This window comes from Micromys minutus (assembly GCF_963924665.1).
Source record: "Micromys minutus genome assembly, chromosome: 17".
Classification (NCBI taxonomy): Eukaryota; Metazoa; Chordata; class Mammalia; order Rodentia; family Muridae; genus Micromys; species Micromys minutus.
In genome coordinates, this window is record NC_137952.1 from 41993373 (window position 1) to 42009917 (window position 16545).

The following is a 16545-nucleotide window of genomic DNA, read 5'->3' on the forward strand; positions in this document are numbered from 1 at the left end:
TATGGTTGCTTCTTTGTTAACCGTATAGGAGGATTAATATTCAATATTAACACTGTGTAGGAGGCTTAATATGTAACTATAGTTAGGCCTGCTTCTAAAGCTGTATACCCAGTACTTACAGAACTATAAAATCTGTGTCTTGTTAACTTTTCTAATGGAACATTGGACTGTTTATCTCATGACGCAAGGATAGGGACCTATATGGCTGAAGCAAATGAAGATTCAGTCTTACCATGCCAGACAATCAGATGAAGCCAAAGGCAGCATTTGCTGTGTATATCCAGAGCTTCACTGCTGTTTCTGATTCTGAACTTTGAACCCAGGACCTTCTGCACACTAGACAAGCACTCTGTCTCACAGCCACGGCCACAGCCACAGCCTCAGCCCTACTCCTAGTTTTTTGTCTATTCTCATGCCAGGGAAGCAGAGTTTCCCACTAGTTCACATGTCATCTGCTTGTCTTGTCTCAGAAACCAACTAATACAAGGCTCAGTACCAAGAGTAAAACATGCAGGTTTTTATTTATGTGTAAATAAGTCACAAAGGAGTCAAGTCTGAAGAAATGACAAAATCAATATACTTTTATACCTTCCTGACAAAAATATCTAATAAATTTGTGAAGTGATTATAATATGTCCCTAGAGTAGGTTGTCCCTAGAGTAGGTTGTCCCTAGATTAGGTTGTCCTTAGAGTGGGTTGTCTCTAGAGCAAGGTATAAAAGATTAGAGCTACTTCACTGTGCTCCTGAAGGGTACTACAGAGCCCTGACTTGGTGATTGTTCTGTTCCTATGAAGAGATACCATGAGCCATAAGCAAAGCAGCTCTTATGAAATAAAGCATTTAATTGAGGCTGGCCCAGAGTTTTAGAAGTTCACACTATAATCACGGTCAGGACAGTCTGTAGGCAGACACTGGAGCAGTGTCTGAGAGCTGCATCCTGATGCATAGGTAGGGGTGGGGGTGTTAATTCTTAGCCTATGCACAAGCTTTTTAAAACCTTAAAGCCCACCTTCAGTGACATACTTCTTTCTGTAAGGTCACACCCCCTAATCTTTCTAATCTGTCAAATAGTGTCACTGCTAGAGGACAAAGCTTTCAGATATATGCAATTTGGGGGCCATTCTTATTCAAACCCCCACATCCCCATTCCATATTTAGTGATCAAGACTGTTTAAGAAGTCCTTATGAAGGAAAAGACAGGCCAGGTAACTATGTGATCATATTTCCTTATGTAGCCGGGAATACACAAGAATACACAAGATATTATTGTAGTGTGATTTGAAATGCAACAGTCTTAACTCACTCACACACATAAAACACTTGGCCCAGTGCTGACTGCCCCATCTTCACTAAAGAGTAGTTAAAAGGCAATGCCAAAAACTAGAGGAAGGGACCCAAAAGGCCATCAGTTAAAGTGATATTTAATCCTTAAATTAACTGAAGTAAAGGAGTTTGTATTTCTTTTTGCACACTGTTTGCCTGCTTATGCATTTCAAAGCTAAAACAAAGCTGGAATTAAGACTTGCTTTTGTATTTTAAAGAATTTGCACACATTTAAAAAGAAGAACGGGACTAGAAGTGTGGCATAGCAGTCAAGAGCCTGTCCTGCTCTTGCCGAGGACTGGCCTTCAGTAAGCAGCCACTGTCTTCTATTGTAATTATACTGTGTGACCCAGCGCAAGCTGGGGAGGAAAGGGTCATTCCATCACACAACTCTAGTCAATGCTGGAGGGAGGGGAGGGCAGAAACTGAAGCAGAGGCCATGCAGAATTGTAGCTTACTGACCTCTCCATGGCTTGTTCAGCCGGCTCTCTTCTACAAGCCAGGACCACGACGCCTAAGCTATGTCTTCCTACATCAATCATTAGTGAAGAAAATGCCCCATACCTGTAGGCCAGCCAGATGGAGGCAGTTTCTCAGTTGATGTTTCCTCTTCCCAGATGACCCTGACCTATGTCAAGATGCCCCCCACCAAAAAACAAAACAAAACAAAACAAAAAAGCAAAACTGAACCAACACACCAGTATCCAAATCGAATGACTGGCAGCTGCGTCTGACTCATTTCAGGAGATCTGACTGGCCTCCACAGCCACTTACACCCATGTGCATGTACGGGGGTGGGGTGGGGTGGGAGAAGACACAAACACACACCAAAAATAACTAAACAAAATAATTTGAAAACTCTAAAATAGAATGAACTTCCCTAAAGACTTATGTTCCATGTACTTTCTTCATGCTTTTATGTTTGTTTTTTGTTTTTTGTTTTTAAATCAGCTCCATTGCTGAGTTTAATTTAAAACATTTGAAGGTTTGAAATGGCACCATTTTGAATATACCAGGTGATCTCCTGTGTGGTGGAGGTTTATTTACACTATATTTCTTTAACTGAGAACTTTATTTTCCAGCCATAGAGTAATACCTTTGATGTATGAGCATGAGACAACTGTTGTTTTCATAGGCATTTAGTGCCCATATGTTGCGTTTTTTTCCCTATATGGTCTGGACTTGGTTCCTTTTGCTTGGTCATGCATGCATGGGCTTCCGCTTTCTCCTCATCCTGTGACTCCTGTGTAGTGAACAGCAGTGACCTATCTATAAAACAGCGTAGCCAGTTTAACCAAAAGGGAGCTTGATTGAATTTAATGGTTCATTGTGTGTGTGTGTTTATTTTAATAAGAAAGTACTTTTGAAAAGAAAGGATCCTTTGAATCTTTGAATCTGGGCCTGCCCCGTCTACAGAGTCTTCCCCTTGTTATGTAATCTGGTCTTGTCGTCTTCAGACTTAACACGTATTCCTGCCCGAGGCAACCTTCAGAAAGATTATTCAAGGCAAGATAAAATAAAAACCTCCCCTTTGAAATACTCTGATAATTAAAGCAAAAGTTGCGCCTGTATTTTTTTTTTTTTTTCCTTTTGAGAAGTTTGGTTCATGTTGGTGACATTTTAATCTAATTGGGAGAGAGCTAGTCCAAGGACAGTTGAATGGTAAAGTAAGGGAGGGGTGGGCATGAGAGGCTTGTGAGGTCACCTCTTAAGGAGGATAAGGAAGTCCCCCATTCTACAAAAGGTCAGGGTGTCATTCACCTTCCCCAGGACTCAGAAGCCAGAGCAAATTGTACACGCTTGAGGGGAATGGGCTGAGGTGCAGGGCATAGGAAATTGTGAAGGAGATTTCCAGTCTACAAGCTACTGATGGGCCCAGCCAGCCACAGAGCAGCTCAGAGAATGGGAACTTGTTCTGCAGACTGCATGCCAGGCAAGCAGTGGGGTTTGTCCTTCAAGAACTGTGGAGGGACAATCAAGTACACAAACAAAGGGCCCCTTGGTGTCATTTAGCAAATACTAATTTCCTGTCCTGGCTGTCTTTAGGGTTGGTTGGGAGTTTGTCCAAACGAATGATACTCATTCCTTGTTTATTGATGATATCCAATATATTGTCATTATAACAGCAGTTAGAGTCCAGATCATGATAGAGTTCACTGTGAGTGAAGCTCAGAGTAACAGGTTGCAATGCAGCGTGTGGCAACGGAGCTCTATAGAGCAAGGGGTACAGACCCCAGAGAACGTTCAGGAGGTGACGTGGCTCTGCCTCTGTAAGGGTGACTGGTGGTCAGCACCTCAGCTAGCATAGTCACAGACACGCCTACATAGTCTACGCTGTCCTACAGCGAAACTCTTCCTGGGTCATTCTGGAGTGTGTCAAGTCAACAATTAAAACTAAAGGTCACAGCTCCCCTTTCCAGACTTAACCCTTCAAAGTGACGCTGGAAAGAAATGTTGAAAGGAATAATTACTCTGTAACTTCCGGCCTTCAGGGTGGACTCATGGTGTCCACTGAACAGCAACTGTCGGCATTCAGTCTCCCTGTCCCTGCTTTCTCAGGCTGAGAAGGACATTGTACACAGATGGCCACTCTGTTACGTCCCTTCCCTTCCCTCCCCGTTGCCCGACTGGTTTTCCTCCCTTCTGGATGTCCTTTTCTATTAGGGAAACTCGGTCAGTTGTTCTCAATCGTGACAGAGTCACCCTCCTAGCTGGATATGCCTTGGCTTCTTGAGCTTCTCTCCCCAGGATTCTCGTTTAGAAAAGATGAGTGGACCCTGCAGTTATACGTGAGGTAGTAAGTCCCCCATTGGTGGTCGCTATTTGGTACCTGTATTGGTTTCCTGGAAGGAAGATTTTATTTTGCCCCATGGCTCGGGAAAGTTAAAGTTCATCATGGTGAGAAAGAAAGGCCCTATAGAGTATGGAAGCTGAATTCTACGGCAGGGATTCCCCATATCTCCGCAGTCCAGGAGAGAAAGGGTAATGTGTAGGACTTTCTCATTTTTTCCTTTTGGTCAGTCTGGCACTGACCCAACAGTGGTACCCAGGTTCAGGTCTGGTATCCCTCCTCAGTTACATCTCTCCAGACACATTCTCAAAGACACACCCAGATGTTTTCTGTGTGATTCCGAATTCCATGAGGTTGACAGTGAGGATTAAACAGGACAGTGCACCCCTCTGAGAAGCACCGGTGTGAGGTAAGCTAAGTAAGAGGGCCTGAACCGTCTTTGAACTTTTCCCATAGTTTGAGTCCCCACTTTGAGTATCCAGAGCCAGCTGCTGTTACCTCAGTGGGTGCACCAGGAAAGAAACTGAGGCAGGGATGGATGGTAACCAAAGCTGGTTTTCTCATTATCTCTCCCCAGATGTCCCTTATCTTTCCAAGGACAGGGCTTCATTTCACGCCGGAAATTTCTGGTTAGAATACCCGGAAACAAGGGTCAGAAGGACTTTCATAGGCTCTGTTTGTACCCTCTTCCCCAAGCTGAAGGTTCTCTATGTACATGGGCAATTTGCTTTATGTTTTCCCAGAACTTAATAGAATACCCCACTGTGAGAGTAAGGAGGGCCCAACGCTCTCCTGCACAGTTGTGTATGGCTTAGCAACTACTAGTAAGGAAGAAATTATTTTGATGAATGATTTTTATCCATCTGCACTTGAAGATTTTAGGGAATCCTTTTCTTTTTGTTTCATTTGTTTTGTTTTGTTATTGTTTCATTTTCTTTTGTTTCTGCGTCTGCTTGGAAGGATCAGCAAGAGTGTGAGAGTAGATTACTCTCTAAGTTACAGGCAGTGTCATGTGGACGTAGTCCCAAATAGTCAGGAGCATTGATTGAGTCCAAGATTTCAATGCCTGACTGGGCAACATGATGAGACTCTGTCTCTAAAACAAACATAGTAGGCTCTTCATTTACAAGACTTACAAGTATTCCACGGTCAACTAATTTCTTTACTCAGGGCCTTTGACGTTACCAATGTCTATCCGAAGTACTAAGCCCTGCTGAAATGTAGCAGACACTTACTGTACCATAGTCAGTAAGACATACTTTATTTCAGATGCAGAATTGATCTCGTTACTCTTAAGAGTATAATGTGTAAAAGTTCTTCAGAAACCAGTTTGTTGTTAGTGGATTAGAGGCCAAGCTTCACTATAGACTTCTTTCCTCAAGCGCCTCTTTAGTTCTTACATCTGTAGAAGCGTGTATCATGGTCTGAGAAATGTGTCTCATCCTAAGCAGTGTGTTGTTAGATGGCATTGGTGTGTGCACACCCACAGTGCACTGATGCGGACCACACACTCCAGGTGAGCCACTCTGCACAGTGTTTTGGTGCAGTCATGAGGTGCAGCAGACATGGGCTGTATGAGGCATGGCGAGACTCTACACAGAAGTTAACCATTTCTACTGTTAGGGATACACCAAATCTCAAGAATTCAAAAGTATCCTGCAGTGAATCCCTAAGAAAGAAAGTTCCTCCTTCCTTTGTTATCAAGTTTCGTGCACTGCAGATAATTTTGTCTATACTTGGGCATAACTGGCATTGTTGTAAGTTTGTTCCCACTAGTATCACAGCAAACATATTAGTGACGTGTGGTGTCCTGTGGCTGTGATGGCTGTATTGACGCTAACTGATGGGACTCTATTACACTCTGACGGGACTGCCATGTGCACCCACATGTATGTACATGACTATGTGTGGATATTCTAACTGTTCTTACACATTTTCCTGTATCATGTTAGATAAAACTTTCTTCATCTCTGCTTCTACAGTTTATTACTATAAAAGGGATTTGTATACTAATGACAACTTTATTTCTGCAGTACAAAAATTCTATTAAGCCAGATATGGACCTAATATGTATTTTGGAGCACAACCCAGGGAGACAATGTGCAATAGTACGCTGTGTACTAGTTATATGCAGAGTACATGCAGAGTACTCCTGACCCCTGCAGAGAGCATTCTCCCTCACCACTATGGCTCTACCCCTTCAGTGATTACTTGCACCTTTCAGAAGGACAAAGCTTCCAGGCAAGAAGTGATTACTCAGAGTAGAAATCCTTATCATGGACAACTACTTTAATAAAGTTTCAGCCATTTAACCTCCTTAAGAGGATTTGGGAGGCCTGGATTTCTACTCAGATGGCATGCATGAGAAATGCTACAGTCAAGCAACCAACATCCAAGCAGTGTGGGGGAATGGATCAGCTTCTTTTGGGGAACACTTTCACTTTTGTTATATTTTGTTTCTTTGAAAACTGATCATCACAGACTGGAGTACATTTCTGTGTTCTGAACATGCAACTTTAACACTTGGTACCCTGGCATACAGTGGGTATTAAGCTGAGATGTTAAAGCAGGTTTCATCTCTGAAGAACCAGTTGCTAGGTGCTGAATGACAACTCCTCACTGCCTCTGTGTGAAAAGCTTCCTGTTGACATTGAAGAAATTAAAGCCTAGAAGAGGAGAGGAAACAGCTTATGGCTTTGCTTGTCATTTCTTACTGTTTGTTCTTGCCAAGAGCTCTGCTGGAAAATACAGACACTTTAAGAACAGGTTTTTATGAGAAGAAATAATTTGTTAACTGTTATCTTCCTTTCAGTTTAGAGAATGTTTTTTCCTAAGTATAAAATCTGTGGTTAGTTTAATTTTCTATATTTTAAAATAGAAGGAAGTATTTTATTTTTATCACTAAAAACTTCACCAACTCTTAACTGGTGCTTGTGTATAGATATATCTGTGTATACTGTGTTAACTGCTTTACATCCCTGTGAGAAAAAGAAAGAAAAAGAGGAAGGAAGGGAGATAACAAGGAAGAAACATAGGATAGAAGAAAGAGAGGGGAAAAAAGAAGGAAGGTAGGAAGGAAGGAAAGGAGGAATGAAAAAAGAAGGAAAGAAAGAAAGAAAGAAAGAAAGAAAGAAAGAAAGAAAGAAAGAAAGAAAGAAAGAAGTAATCTAAAGCCAGAACGATTTATTTTAGCTTACAGTTTCATTAAAACCTTTTGTCCAGCATCATTTGGCCAAGTGCTCTTAGTCTGTAGTGGGGTAGGACTTTGGGCAGGAAGCACCATATGGGGTAGAGCAAAGAAGCCTAGTGAAGCAGATGTGTTTTCTAGCAGAGCCCATCAAACCCTGTAAGCTGTGAATCTACAAATGTTATCAGTCCATTCATAAAGCCAGAGGCCTGGGGTTCCAGTCACCTCCCAAAGCTCAGGGAGCAAGCCTCCCACACACAAGCTTTTGAGGGAAAATTCACATCCAAACTCTAATAGCATGAAACCGTTTGGATCATGTTTGTTCTTTTATTTCCTTAACAGCATGTTGGGAGTATTTATATTTGCTTGACAAAAGCTGTGAATATTTTTAGGAACCCTCCCGCTTTGCCACTATTTATTCCAGCCTGACTTTAGTAAGCACAGGAGTATCTAAGTGTGTAATGTACTCAAGTAATTGTGACTGCCTAGTTAGACTCGCAGATGGCCAACGTTTTTCTACCTTAAATGTCACAATAGTATTTTTGTCCACGGGCTTTGCATACATTGAGTTAGAATCCATCCTGCTGGTAAAATTACCATTGGTGACTGGGGCCTTTCAAGGGCATAGAAATTAATTCCAAAATTATTTTCCCCCCAAAGTGTACAAGAATACTCTACCTCAACTTTCAACACTGCGCCTTGCTGCCATTCTTAGTCTTCTACTCTGTGTGTGTTTTCTTTAAAAAAAAAAAAAAAAAAAAAAAAAGAATGAAGATGGAGATATTTTTAGCAAATGGGCAAATTGTTATTAATGATATGTCAGTGTCAAATTGGATTCTAGGTTGAAGTAAAATCGAGGCTTTTGAGAGTTCAGGGTGGTCCAATGATAGCCTAAGCCTGTTTTTAAAACGGCAGAGGTTCTTTTCGAGAGGTTCAAACAGTTAACTCACTTTTGGTTCGTGGCAAGTTCCATGTCAACTTCTTGGCTCTGAAAAATAATTTTGGGTGTTCAGCCTTGAGTTTAGGGGTTGTGCTGTGCCCTGTGGTTGTCAGGGTATCTTCTTGTCTGGTACATGTGCCCTAGACCTCCCGCTTAGGGTCCTTTGTGCTCTTTTTCTGGCTATAGGCTTCTCAACTTGTTCTTGAGATGGTGGAGCTTTCTACCACCTCTGATGATGAAGTGAGCTTATCCACAACTCCCTCCGCTCCCGTGTCCATGCGCCCTGCTGTCTTGGGGGAGTGTCCTCTGGCTGCCTGTGTAAATGATCCGTCCAGTTGGATAAGACGCAGACAATGGGGCCATGTAAAGCCAGCTGGTTTCCTTCCAGCAGCTGCTCTATGTGCTTACACAGGAAAGGCTGTGTCTTTGTGTCAGCCCTTTGATGGTCATCCCCTTGAAATCCCCAACCTCCTCAGGTGCTTCCTCTCCCCCTGGGCCTCTGTAGTGAGGTAATGCCTTTCTAGCAGATGGAGGAGGGGAAGGAGGAAGTTAAACCTTCTGGTCCTTTGTAGGTGAGGACTTCCAAGGCCAGCTGAGAACTTGCATGGAAGGACTTTTCACAAGTACCATACTGTTGTAGCTGTTTGGACTATTTGAGAGGATTACAAAAAGCGGGTAAAGGCCAGTCCTCTTTCCATCTTTCAAGAGAAACTTAATTCATTCTCTGGGTTTCTCTACATCAAGTTGAATTAGTAAACATACCTTTATTTGCTTCTTATTTTAGAAATTAAGCAATTGGGTTAACATTTCCTGGCGCTGTGTCTTCATCTTCAGTGTGTCGTCTATATAAAACAATTCAGTTGCTGCCCCTAGGGCCGCAGGAAGCATTCCAGAGAATGGCACTCCCTCCAGTTTTAAAATCAGACAAATTTGGGACACTTCTCTGCCATTTTCCCAAAATGCCTTATTCCTTGGTTTGATCCCTGGATCTCTGAACAGTATTAAGCCAGAAATGGCTTCTACCACTGTTGTTGAACAGCCAGAGGCTGGCAACCTTCGGTCCTGACGTTCCTTCAGCAGCCACAGTCCCCAGAGGCCTGGGTGTAATTAGGCCATAGATGGAAGGAGTGCTCAGGTGGGAGGTGGATATTTCAGTAATGAGGAAGGGAAAAACCAAGGCCCCTCTGGGTGCTTAAGTCTTGAGTACTTGTGTTGACCCTAGCAGAATCAGAGTTAAGCCAGTGAAAGGCAACATTAGATGGTTAGAAATTCTCTTTTCATGTTTGACATGAGACTTTTATATTAGATGTCTCTGTTTGCTATTCCTTTCAAAGTTAAGCCAGAGATAAAAAGTGCAAGGGATGGTTGGCATGAGTTAGAACATCCCAGAACACATGAAACTCTACAGAGACATTACGTGCCTCCTTACACACACTTTGGCAAACCCATGAAGCTGCTATATTGTATCTTTAGAGTTTCTTCCAACCTCTCCCATTTCCTTTTCTCCATAACCAGGGTCTTTCTTTGTTGCCCTGGATGGCCTTGAACTCCCATCTTAGCCAATCAAGTAGTGGGAATTCTAAGTGCATCACTCTTTCTGCCTTGCCACATTGCTTTGATTATAAAGCTAATTTGTCTGTCTGTGGCTATAGGGGTTCAACATAAGGCCTCACACATGCAAAGCTTGCAGTGTTTCTGGGTTACACCCCATTGTCATGGTATTGCTTTCTGGTCTGTCATGCTAACATCTGCTTTCTGCATGTGGTTCCTGAGGTGATCTCTAGCATCATTTCTCTCTGCAGATAGTACACAGTATGCGAAGCATTTCTTTAGGCTTAGAGACAAAGAGTAAGAGTTTTGTGGTCAGGTGATGGGAAGGCATAAGAAGGAAAATAATGTATAGACCCTTATGGACTTTGGTTACGAATTTCTAGAAAATGAACATGTAATGTCTAAGCTCTGATAACCACGTGGGCTTTACTTCTGTGCACTAATACGACCATTTGTTCTTCTCCAGGGCTCGAATACCATCATGGCCAAACCTTATGAATTTAACTGGCAGAAGGAAGTGCCCTCTTTCTTGCAAGAAGGAGCAGTTTTTGACAGATACGAAGAGGTAACTCTGCTGTTATCCACCCCCCCCAAAAAAACACTCTAAAAATTAACTAATTCTGATCAGAGTATCGCGTCTTCTTTCACCTAAGTAACACCTCCGAGGCTTACAGATCTCAGTGGCTGAGGGTAAGGGATGGAGGAGAATGGCTGTGTTCCTTCAGTGAGCTGTTGAAGGATCACCATGTGCCCGACAAGCGATAGCAGTGACGGGTGTCACTTATCCAGTGACCTCCTCGTGCCAAGCCGGATTCTCAATGGTGGCTGCTGCCCTTGTGATTTTACCGGTGGGGCTCATGGAGTAACAGTCTGGTTGAATGAAGTGCTTCTGGGCTTCGTTCTAGCCAGGTGCTCACTTGTTTCCTTTGTACAGACCTCTGCGTCTGCAGCTTATTTTTTATGCCTTTGCAGAATGTGGCCCCAGGCTTTCTGTAGAGCCAGGCATTGCGATAGAATGGCTGGAAGGGTGAACCTTGCCTTCCGTTTGAGATGAACCAGGGAAAGGTTTGTGATGAAAGTGGATTTTTTTTTCCCCAAGGCACAGGGAAAGGTAAAAATGAATTCTCTTAGAGCTGGAGATGATTCCTTCCAAACCAGTGAGCGTTGTGGCTGATAACGCAGCCCCTACCCCCTGAGGCTGAGCTTGTCATAGCAGGGGCTGCCTTTGCCCAGGAACTTGGTTGTGCTAGCTGACTTGACTTGTGTTTTGCAGTGTGTATCTTGTTATGAGAGTCACATTCCCAGAAAATGGAATTGAAAGAGCCATTGATGAACCACAGCACCATCACTCTGTCTTACCTTGACTTTGGGTATTAAAGCGACAGTGTTCCGTAACTTTACCACAAACGGAGGAAGTGCCTTGTACTTCAAGGCAATTCAAGACAACATCCCGCCACCAGAAGCAACCGCTGGATAGTAGCAGTGCTTGGCTGGTGGTTTCTTCTGGCCTTTCTGTTTTGTTTCATTTTGTGTCTTATTTCTCCCTTGGAGTTGAGATCATGGGATACATCTCTTAAGAAGGAAAAACCACACGCTTTCCATAACTTACCTCTTCCCTGCTTTCCCACCTCCCCGCTGTAGTAATCATAACCAGTCTCTCGTGGACCCTTTTCTCTGCCTGAGATCCACCTGTGCCCGGGGATTCATTGGCAAACTCCTGCGCATCCTTCAGGACTCAGATGAGAAATCTTCACTGGGTGGGGGGCGGTATTTCTTTGACCTGCCCAGTAAACCATAACTCCTCGTGCCACCGGTGGTCTTCCTTCCTGTATTTATCATCACCACACTTTATTTAATGTTTCTGCCTTTTAAAAAGTAGTCTGCATGCCTCAAGGCCACGGGCTATGCTTTACCTATTTTTCTCTTCCCAGGTACCAGTAGGATGTGCTGAACTGTCAAGCTTCTTGTAAGGTTTAGCATTACACAAAGCTAAGTCTAACTGGTTTTTTTTGTTTTGTTTTGTTTTGTTTTTTTGTTTTTTGTTTTTCCTTCCCTTTCTGCTTTGGTGCTGGTGGTTCAGCCCAGAGCCTCAAAACAGGCTGAGCATGCCATCAATAACTGAAAATTTACCCCAACATTTTTCTTGATAATTGAGATTAGAATAAGGTGATAGTCCTTGAAGCTCATACGGAATCCGAGGCTCTACAGACTCAAATTATTGGGGTGAACGATATGAAATCCACACCATTTAAACAGCTCACTGGTGTCGGCTGCTTTCTGCAGAGTGAGTTATGTAAGTGGCTATATTTACAGCACACGGCGAGGCATAGAAGGTCACGACGAACAGTTCTGTTCAAGGCCCCCTTGTGATCACCTCATCTAGGTTGGGTACCACTGACCAGGATGGCAATGCAGGTGACAACATTTACTGTCTGTTCTCTCTCACTGGGAACTGGGGGAAGAAAATCCTAGGGGTCTGTGTAATGTGTTTGAACCAAGGAGAGGTGCCTGGAGAACATGCAGACGGAGAGATGAAGATTCAGAGGATTGTCTGTATGCTCTGTGGGGCGTCCACAATCACATGCTAGAGTGAAATCAGCAAGCGGGTGTGACTGACGGAATAGTAAACTTAAAGGTTCAGCAAGGCAGCCCTGACAGTTCAGACTCTTCCGTGTTCCCCCCATTTTCCTAGACCACAATGTTCCTTCTGCAGGCCGAGGTGGGACCCCTCTGGATATGAAGGTCTTCCATCCTGTTTTATGCCAAGTCGCATACATTTGTATAGCCTGCTGCGTGGAAAGCGGGAGGTGGGGTTATTGGAACTTGAGAGTGACTTGTTTAAGTCTACCGCTGTGTCAAATGGCAAGGGGCCGCATTCTGGGGGCCAGCATGTTCCAACCCCGTCAGTGCCATGTAGTGTGGGCTAGTGTGCCACGTCACTTCTTGATTGCTGGAGTGACTCAAATGACCTTCAGATCTCTAAGGCAATTCTCCAGCCTTAGAAACTCTGTAAGATAGCTCACAAATATCATTTGTTTCCTCATAAACAAGAGAGGGGTCGCCTGAAAGAGACCTAATGTGCTCAGAGGCATTATTTTATCTTTCTGTATGCTAGGCTAGCAAACACATACAGAAACAAACACTTGTCTTGGAAAACAAAGGGCCACGTGATACCGTGGTTGGAGGAGCTGAAGCTTTTGTGCCCTTTTTGATCCTTGTGATGATGTCCTCGGCTTCTGAATCGCAGCAACTATTATTTGAAATTTCGGGTTCCTCATGCTTCTCTAGACCTGTACACTGCCTCACCTTTCCCTGAACCATTAGGCATGCGCACTGCCTCACCTTTCCCTGAACCATTAGGCATGCGCACTGCCCAGCTTTCCCTGGACTGGAGGGTGAGGTGAACCTGGAGGGAAGAAACGCCAAACAAGTGTTAAACTCGGTCCAGCCAAGCTTCACGTCCTTCACTGTGATTTCCCGAGGAAGCACAGTGAGAGACAAAACAAAGAATTTTAACTTCATAGAGCAAACAGAGTTCTTTTCCTAATAACACATCAAGCCAGCAAGCCAAATCCTGTTTCAGGCTGGATGGCAGCCAATTCTTCTTACCCACTTCCCAGCTCTATAAGATGCAGTATTTTGGAGCCACAACGATCAAAGTACATGCTTGTGAAAATGGAACCGGAAAAGGTTTCTTTCTCCAGCTTGTGCATAAACAACCCTGAGACGTGATGGCTGACTGCTAGTGGGAAGAAGGAGAAGTAAGGAAAAGGAAATGCAGGCGTGCAGCAGAAACATAGGGGCTGACATGTGAAGGAGCATTCACGGATTCTACTCAGGATAATGGGTGTCACGTCTGCAGCAACAGATTAACTTCCACACAGGGTGAAAACTTTTAATAATTACTGAGGTTTTCTTTTCCCCCAAAATAATTGGCAATGTGTATACATGTACACACACACACACACACATCACATATTGTCTTTACCCATTGTCTTGTTGTTTCTATGTTCCTGAGGATTTTTTTTTTTTTTTGAGGCAGCTGAAATTTCAAAAGTTCACTTTGCAATAGCCCCTGAAATAACATCCATTTCTCTTGTCATGATTCTTCTACTAAACATCTAGCTAGTGCTTCTATTAAAACATTAAAGATGGCATACTCCTTTCTTCCCAGCACCTGCAAGACAGAAGCCAGAGATTTCTGTGAGGTCAAGGCCAGCCTGATCTACACACAGAGAGTTTTAGGACAGCCAGGGCTAACAAACAAACCAAACTAAGCCAAACCACAAACCCCTCTGTTCCTTCCTAACTTGACCTGACATACATTACTGATGTGCATAATATATTTTGTTGACTAAAAACTGTTTAATATTAGGTACCCAAAGGACTCCCCTTTCAGAAGAGAGGGGCTGTGGTGCTTTGTAGACAGGCTTCTGGGTTGTCTGCATCTCTGATTCCTCAGGCCTCTCTCGCTCTTTCTTAACAGAGCCTCCGTGTTCCCAATATCCAGTTCCTTCTCGATGCTGTTCCCCATTGCTTTGCTCCTAAAACCCATCTCACGCCCAATCTCAACAACACGTGTGTATCTACCGTGTGATGGAAGATGACTTTGTCTAAAGATGGGACGGCAGCACAGAGAGCTGGAGCACAGTAGAACCACAGCCCTCGCCCAGACCCCTCTTTTTTCCCCAATCTGCTGCCCGGGCGCGTGCCTGCTTTAAAAATGTCTAACCGTCGGTTTATTTATGTGATTGTGTGGGCGGGTGGACTTCTGGGCCACACACTTGTGTAGAGGTTAGAGGACAACTTGCTGGACTTGGGGTTCTCTTCTTGGAACTTTTTGGGGGCCTGCGATTAAAGTGAGGCTGTGAAGCTCGGTGGCAGTCGCTGTTCCCCTTTGAGTCTCCCCCCGCACCCCTACCCCTGCTACAATTTAGTTACTCTGCTAGAGTCTTTTTTCAGTCTGCTCCCTTCATCTTTTACAGATATGTTTCTCAGTTACTTAGAAAAGATAAATTTCCCCATCTCAACTAAGGAGACAAATTTCTGGTCCCTTGTCCTTTGGATCTAACCCCTCCTTGCAGACTCTACTTCACCCTTTCACCTCAGTGTTAACTGTGGGGAGCTGACCAAGGGAGAGCCTTGCCCTTTTCTTTGTCCTTTGTTGCCTTAAGCAGACACTCTGCTCAGAATCCATGAGCGCACCCACAGCTCTGGTCTCCCAGGCTGGCAGTGTGCCTAGTGGGGTTCAAGAACTGAGTTTTCCTGTATTTTAGCTCCTTTAAATGTAAATGCATCTAGCTTCCTTTGCAGCTATCTCAATTACAACAGATTTAAAAGCACCCACTCCCTCTTCACAGAAATCCCTGAGTTCCCTTAGTCCAAATCAGCTAAATCTTCACACCCACTTTTCCTACGGAAATCCAGAACAGGGTTTAAATATTTCATAGCAGTCAGTCTCTTGACGAAGGCCAGTCTGTTCCCAACACCCAAACACCCAGACTTTCTTCATCTCACTCGTGAGATTCCTTGTCATTTTTATGCTAGTGTCAATAGATGGAAAAAACATCATACCAATCTAGTTTAAGGGTCTTCACTTTTTAGTTTTTTTTCACCCTAGCCCTGAACCCCACAATCCTTTCCCCATTCCTCCCTTCTCCTTCACCTCTGGGAAGAGGGTGCCCCTTTCCTGGGTATCACCCAACCTTGGTCCCTCAAGTCTCTGCAAGACTAGGCACATTCTCTCCCATTGAGGTCAGACAAGGCAGTCCAGTTAGGGGAACGGGATCCACAGCCAGGAAGCAGATTCAGGGACAGCCCCCCACTAGTTGTTAGGGAACCCACATAAAGACCAAGCTGCACATCTGCTATGTATGTGTGGGGCGGTGCAGGGTAGGTCTAGCTTGTATTGCTCTGGTTAGTGGGCCAGTCTCAGGGAGCTCCCAAGGGTCCAGGTTAGCGGAATCTGTTGGTCCTCTTGTGGAGTGCCTGTCTTCACTGTTTTTCCTCTCTGTATTCCTTCCACATACTAGACAAGTGCTCCCCCACGGAGCTGTGTTCTTGGCCTGGCTGTAGTTTAACTCTAGAGTCAAGCAACACTTCATTCCACATTTTAAAGTCAGTGTTTCCCTGAGCCTTGTAGAAAAGGCTGGCTTTGCAGACCAAAAAGGGCCAAAGAAAGCAGCAACAGGAACAACCAAAGCAGTGGACATTTCGGTTACTCCCTTGTAAGGACGGAAAAATGAAAGCACTACTTCGGGCCACGTTTTCCTGTGAGGATAAATTCAGAAACAGGCCTGACAAGGAGAGCTGGCCATTGCCCATGTCTCTTGGATTCTGGGAAGGTAAGACAGCACTGAGCTGCTTTTGGTAAAGTGGAAAGCTGGCACTGACAGACACCATTTTACTTTCTTTCCTTGTCTGTTGGGCCCCAGGCAAGCTTGGTCCGCATGTTGCCTTCCTCTTCTACATGCTCAGAAGGGGCTTCAGCTCCTGGCAACAGAGTTGCAAGGGCCAGAGGCAGAAGCCAGGGAAGGCACTGAGCATTCAACTTAGGAAATACCCTGAAAGCTCACACAACGAAGCCTTTTCAAAAGGTTTCCAAAGGAACTATTTTGATTTAAACATTTAATGCCCCCCAACACACTCACACTCACACACACACACACACACACACACACACACACACACACACACACCCCTACAGGATAGTTGCAGGATGAAAAGGCTAGTCAATCATGAGGTCTTTTACT

At 44.1% G+C, this 16545-nt stretch overlaps 1 protein-coding gene across 5 annotated transcripts in view; it reads left to right on the forward strand.

Moving 5' to 3' along the window:
- The window catches only part of PLCB4 (phospholipase C beta 4), a 354199-nt gene that overhangs the window by 207959 nt on the left and 129695 nt on the right, over positions 1 to 16545 (forward strand). For all 5 annotated transcript variants that reach the window (XM_080931463.1, XM_080931466.1, XM_080931462.1 and 2 more), the window contains one exon: positions 10260 to 10358. In XM_080931463.1, coding sequence (XP_080787589.1) covers positions 10275 to 10358 — 84 coding nt within the window. In that variant the 5' untranslated portion in view covers positions 10260 to 10274. The remainder of the gene's footprint in view (positions 1 to 10259; positions 10359 to 16545) is intronic.